Genomic DNA, 5,925 nt, shown 5'->3' on the forward strand with positions numbered 1-5,925 from the left:
TCCATTATTTCCATTACATCCCCAGAACCTGAAACGAGTGACAGCAGCCCTCCGTTAGGTCTGTAACACATCTGAAACCAGGGCTGCACCCGGGCCTGGTCGGTTCTCACCAGGCTCGTGGCGCGCTGTGTGAATCCCTTGGTTGGAAGGCCCACAGTGCTCGGCCATGATCTTTGCGCCGTTGCTCTCAATCACTGACTCACACACCGAGGTGAGAATCTCCAGTCAAGCACACCAACAAACATTTACCAGCATTTACTCTGAAAACACTGAGTAAGCCACTCATCAATGGGAACGTGTCATTGGGTTTTTCTAAATGTTCTTTAGTTTACTAAAAGCATCAAAGCCAAAGCTTGTTTTTGTCTCCCAGTGGTTACATGGTTTCCTGCAGAAAGTAAGACTGTTCTGGACTGAAATCATATCCTCGTGAAATGAGAGGAAAGTTTAAAATGAGCACGAAAGGCCAAGATCAGCTCCTCTAAAAATCTGTAAAGAAACGATTTAAAGAAGTATGGAAGCCGAGTGACAGCCAGCTCAACTCTGCTAATATTAGCGCGCAAAGAATGAAATATAGGCCTACTTTAACAAAGCTGGTCTGATGTGTGCGCAACACTGTTGTGAATGATTCATAGTAATCACTTGGAAGGTTTACCAACAGCACACACACACATACACACACATACACATACACACTACCCAGCCGTAAAAACACAGTTTGAACCTGTCGGGCTACCTTGGGTGTTTCTACTGGTTCTGATGAGTGTGTTAAATGTCCCCAAGATATGTGCGCGTAAGTGTGCGTGCGGGGGCTCCTTTGGACGAATCCGTTCCGTGTTGCTCGTTCGAGTCCGCCTCTCCGCGCCCCTGCTTCCCATTGACGTACTTTTTAAGCGTCTTCCCCTTCTCCACCTTAAGGCGAGCAGCAGCGGCAGCGACCAATCACCATGCCATTACAGCCTTCAGAGGAAGCTGTTTATGGGACTGCAGCGCTAATTAGGCTCATGAACTAACAAATCTTCCTGCACGAACCCGGCGAGGAAAACGATCACATCCATGGATTAGTCTGGAGTAGCCGAGCACTTTTTATTTTGGCTTCCTCGACACAGCCGCCTTTCCTGAACTTATTTACTGCAAAGAAACTTTCCCCCTTTTCTTGCCCGTGGAGTATTTTTAAGCGAGAGAGCCTACAACAACTTTGACTTAAACTGGGGAATCTGGACATTCAGACCATGTTTCAACCTACACCCAAGAGGTGTTTTACTATAGAGTCTTTAGTGGCGAAGGATAATCCTCTACCGGTGTCCCGCTCCGAGGAGCCCATCAGGCCAGCGGCTCTCAGCTATGCAAACTCCGGCCAGATGAACCCATTTCTCAACGGCTTTCACTCTGGCGGCAGGGGCGTCTACTCTAACCCGGACTTGGTATTTGCCGAGGCGGTCTCCCATCCGCCGAACTCCGGCGTCCCGGTGCATTCGGTGGCCCCGCCGCACGCTCTGGCCGCTCACCCGCTTTCGTCCTCGCACAGTCCGCACCCCCTTTTTGCCAGCCAGCAAAGGGACCCATCAACTTTCTACCCCTGGTTATTACACAGATATAGGTACTTGGGACACAGATTTCAAGGTAAGTTTTCAATGTCTTTTGTTGGGCTCACTTTTACGCACGACACGTGCCGAGCGGCTCAGAACGGCTATAAAATGTTCTGTCTCTTGTCTGCACAGAGAGCAGGATGCGGATCAAACGAAAAATAATGTAGAGCTAAACTCCTTTGGCGCAAAATAACACGTATTTTAATATGTATATTTTTTTACATGTAAGCATGTGATCTGTTTCCTCTGTTTGGAGGAATAATCACAAAAATAATAACACCACACGGCTTCTATGTCTGTCTGTGGTTAGTGCGGCTATTAGGGGCTAAACAACAGAAAATGTGACATGTTAGTGCTTTGCATGTTTGCAGGTTGTGCAGCATGTTAGTATTTGTGTAAAAAAAAAATAAAGGCAGAGAATGCCATCTCGCTGCTCTGCAGCTGATGATGGGAATGTTTCACATGTTGACTAAGAATATTATTTTTTTTAAAAAGAATTAAAAACGGAGCAGCTGAAGTGGTAATTTAAATCGCCTAATACTGATTTTCTGAAGCTGTCACGAGGCTGTTTGATGCGGTTTTAATTTATTTACTAAGTTTATTGGCCTGCGGGATGCTGGGAGAGGAATTTCGTTAAATGAGCTATTTGTTTCCTTTGCATTCTAAGGAGTCACAGTTTAACTTATTTTACTTAATTAAAGTGAAATCCCAATATTTACATGATCTGTCGAAGTTGATTTAATTTATTTTTTCGACTGTTGTTGGGATGTCTTGACGCTACTGTAATTTGACTTGTGATATTTTACAATGGGCGTTTTTTCCCTGCTAATTAAATTAGGCCGGGATTATACCTGCAGCTTTGTGTTGTTTCCCTCTCCTCTTCACGCGGTGGTCTCATCAATGACACACAAACAAACAATCATAGAAAATATACATGTTTCCGATAACACATATTTATTCACCCATGTCCATCCTCTCTTCAGACATTATTATCATGGAATATTTACATCTCCTCCAACGGACTGCTGTTGCTTTCAGCAGCTGAGCGTAGGCCTGCTGTTTGTGCTAAAAGTGTTCACATCAAAACATTAAAAGGTCATGACGGATTCTCGTTTTCTGCTTGGTTTCCAGGTAATGAAACGAGTCCGGAGAGCTTCCTTTTGCACAACGCGCTTGCCAGAAAGCCCAAAAGAATCAGGACAGCTTTTTCACCCTCGCAACTCCTGCGGCTCGAACACGCGTTTGAGAAAAACCATTACGTAGTGGGAGCAGAGAGGAAACAGCTCGCGCACAGCCTTAGCCTCACAGAAACTCAGGTAAGACACGTGTTATTTTTCAAAAACATTTACATTTACATTCTGTCTTTTTTCCTCGTCCGTGCGCTTCTTGTTTTGAGTGTATACTGCTTCTCCATGTGTTGATTAATTGCCATGCTATGAGAGCAGGCCTGCTTGCGTTTTACAGACCATGGTTTTATTATAAAAAAAATGCACTGTGGCTGTTGATGTAGAGTTAATGCAATAATAGTTTTTTACAATGTTTCCTCAACGTGACATTGTGCGTAAAAGCGCACCAGAAATAAAAATGAATTGAAAGTGTTTTTACTATTTTAGTATTTTTAAGACATATTCAGTAAAAAGTTATTCTGGATAATCATCCATCGAGATGTTTCTGCACACCAAACACAAGAAATGCTTGTTGTCAGTCTGAGACAGAGGCTTTCTGTTGGATCTGTTCCACTGTCATTGTGCAGAGCTCACCTCGTTTTAGGAGGGGTTGAATTACTTTGTTTAAGAGGGAGGATGTTGCTTTTTAAAATGGAGGGGAAATTAACCAGTTAACCATTTTATGGGATAGGCGATACAAAGAGCGAGGCGGGTTCAGTGAATTCCCCCCTGCCATATTTAAAACGCAGTTTGAGCCCATCAGCGGCTGTCTTTTGTCCACTGTGCCTCTTTGGACGGCGGGGCCTTTGGAGGTAGTGAAGGGAGAAATGAACCATCACGTACTTCAATTAGCCCACTGAAGGCTTATTAAATGCACCTCAGTTGCCATTTAAGCACTAGACGGGCAGCAGAGTGACAAAGCAGGAGCAGACAATTTATCGATTTAAATGTTGTTCATTCCCCACGGGACCATTTAACACCGCCGAGTTGATTTGGAGGAGTGAGTAAAAATACATGTGAATTACGCAGCATGGACGCGAGTCTATGATGGCCTTTAAAATTGTTGTCTTCAAAATATTCAGAGTTTAAAATAAAAAAGATGACCCACTAAAGATGAAGCGTGCAAAGCTTTCCAGGCAGGAAATATTAAAACTGTTTTTTAAAATATACTTTATTATTATCTGAACTCAATGCTCTGCCTCAGTTGTATTTTTAGGGGCAGATTTAACATTTAAATCTCTGTGCGTGTATTTACTATTTTGTGCTACCGATGTAAGTGCTCATTTAATAATTCTGTTATTTAAGGGACATGATTTCATGAATATAAAATGACTTTTAGTTCATTAAACTGGTAGTTTGCTCTGTGAACATCAGCTGTGGGTCACAGTTTAACTTTATCTCCACTGCACCGCTGCCTGCCTGTATTTTGCCCTGCGATCCAAACAATGCGCCCCTTTTGTGCTCGCTTTTTACGCGCTGGCCAATCGCGGATCATCTGGTGACACTGATCCAATTTTTTTTCGTTTTTTTTCCTCTCATTTTCCTCCTCAGGTAAAAGTGTGGTTTCAGAACCGAAGGACGAAGTTCAAGCGACAGAAGTTGGAGGAGGAGGGTTCCGAGTCTCAGCAGAAAAAGAAGGGATCTCATCACATAAATCGGTGGAGACTGGCGACTAAACAGACGAGTCCAGAGGAAATTGATGTCACTTCGGACGATTAAAAAGACTATACGCGTCTGAGTGAAAGAGGACTTGGATAAAAGGAGGACATAGAGACAGTTAGAGGGTAAAAAGCAAATGTCACAAATTCAGATCTCCGGAGATCGGCAGCTGAGGGTGAGAGAACCCCGACTGGTGGCTCTGCTGTCACCAAGTGGGTCTGTCAATCCAAATGACCCAGGACAAATTAACTGACACAGTGTCAGTGCACCTACCTGATCCCTACCAACATCCACCTCTACAACCTCTCCACACCACCGCCCCTTTTCTCCAATTCATATTGGACGTTTGCACTTCAGAAGGATTATTTAGCAAAAAAGAAAGAAAGAAAGAAAGAAAGAAAGAAAGAAAGAAAGAAAGAAAGAAAGAAAGAAAGAAAGAAAGAAAGAAAGTTTTCACCCAAGAAACCAAAACACCAAACAGCTTTTGTAAAACTTGAAATGCATGGGATATTTTTTTTCCTGGTACTTGTTTTAATTTGACACTTTTGTCAAACAAATAAGAAAAGAAAAAAACATTTTGTTTTTAATTCTATTTTCAAACTGAGAGATGTCGTGCTATTTCCTTTTTACAAAGTGTGCAGTCTTTAATGATTCTCGTGTCAAAGTGATTGTGAAAACATATGAAGTAGCGGTGCTGCGTTTAGTGTTTTTTTTTTTCATAAAGAGAAGAAAAAATTCGATGAAAGAGGCTTACTTAAAGTGAATCAGACCACATATGAAGTACTGAAAAGGGAAGGTGTCAGGACATTCCTTTAACCTAAAGCTTTACCAATGTGTCGCTGCGGCCCCACGCAGCCTTCTGTCAGGACTTGACCCTCCAGTGAAAGTTGCCATGTCGGACTAAATGCAACAACTGAGACAGAGAAAAATAATTCTTCAAGCACTGAGCGTATTCCATGTACAGATGCTAAAAATCAATGTTTCTGTTAAACCCTCTTTTACAGAATGTAAATAATTTTGTGTTTGTGTTAAGTTTGCTACAATTTTAACACAAAGTATATACTTCTAAGAAGTATGTAATTGTCAATATTTTGTCAATAAAGTTTTATCAATATGTTGCGCTTAGTCAAAGTTCAGGCTTTTCATTAACCAGAGCAGGTGAATAGATTTAATTTAATGAGCTTTAAGGGCGGTGATCTTTATTCTTTGTGCCATAAAGCTGAACAATTTTGCCTGAGTGTGCAGGGAGGTTTGATGATGTGGAGTTAGGACGCTGGTTTAATTTAAACACAGAGAGAGAGAGAGAGAATAGAGAATGAAGAGAATGCGGCAGTCCGTAATTTGTTGTCCAGTGCTGCATTTGTTTCTGAGCCTGATAAAGAGCGCATTAGTTTTATTTTTGAGGGGCTGCGGCGTCTGCTCCGCTCCAGCTACAAAGAATCCCTCCAAGCTTTTGTGAAAGTGCAAATCAGTTTAGGCAATTATCATGCGAGTAATATGAGGGGAAAGGGGAT

At 42.3% G+C, this 5,925-nt stretch overlaps 1 protein-coding gene across 1 annotated transcript; it reads left to right on the forward strand.

Moving 5' to 3' along the window:
- Window positions 1-826: 826 nt before the first annotated feature.
- On the forward strand, window positions 827-5,536 carry emx2 (empty spiracles homeobox 2). The gene is made up of 3 exons (XM_034681981.1): window positions 827-1,620; window positions 2,718-2,902; window positions 4,304-5,536. Exons 1-3 carry the CDS (start codon window positions 1,230-1,232, stop codon window positions 4,469-4,471), a joined length of 744 nt encoding a protein of 247 aa, XP_034537872.1. The 5' UTR covers window positions 827-1,229; the 3' UTR covers window positions 4,472-5,536.
- Window positions 5,537-5,925: the final 389 nt, after the last annotated feature.

This window comes from Notolabrus celidotus, chromosome 4 (genome assembly GCF_009762535.1).
Source record: "Notolabrus celidotus isolate fNotCel1 chromosome 4, fNotCel1.pri, whole genome shotgun sequence".
NCBI classification, from domain to species: Eukaryota; Metazoa; Chordata; class Actinopteri; order Labriformes; family Labridae; genus Notolabrus; species Notolabrus celidotus.

Coding starts and splice junctions, on each gene's coding strand:
- emx2 (XM_034681981.1), top strand. CDS start 1,230: ATGTTTCAACCTACACCCAAGAGGTGTTTTACTATAGAGTCTTTAGTG. Junction 1,621..2,717: donor CTTGGGACACAGATTTCAAG/GTAAGTTTTCAA, acceptor CTTGGTTTCCAG/GTAATGAAACGAGTCCGGAG. Junction 2,903..4,303: donor TTAGCCTCACAGAAACTCAG/GTAAGACACGTG, acceptor TTTCCTCCTCAG/GTAAAAGTGTGGTTTCAGAA.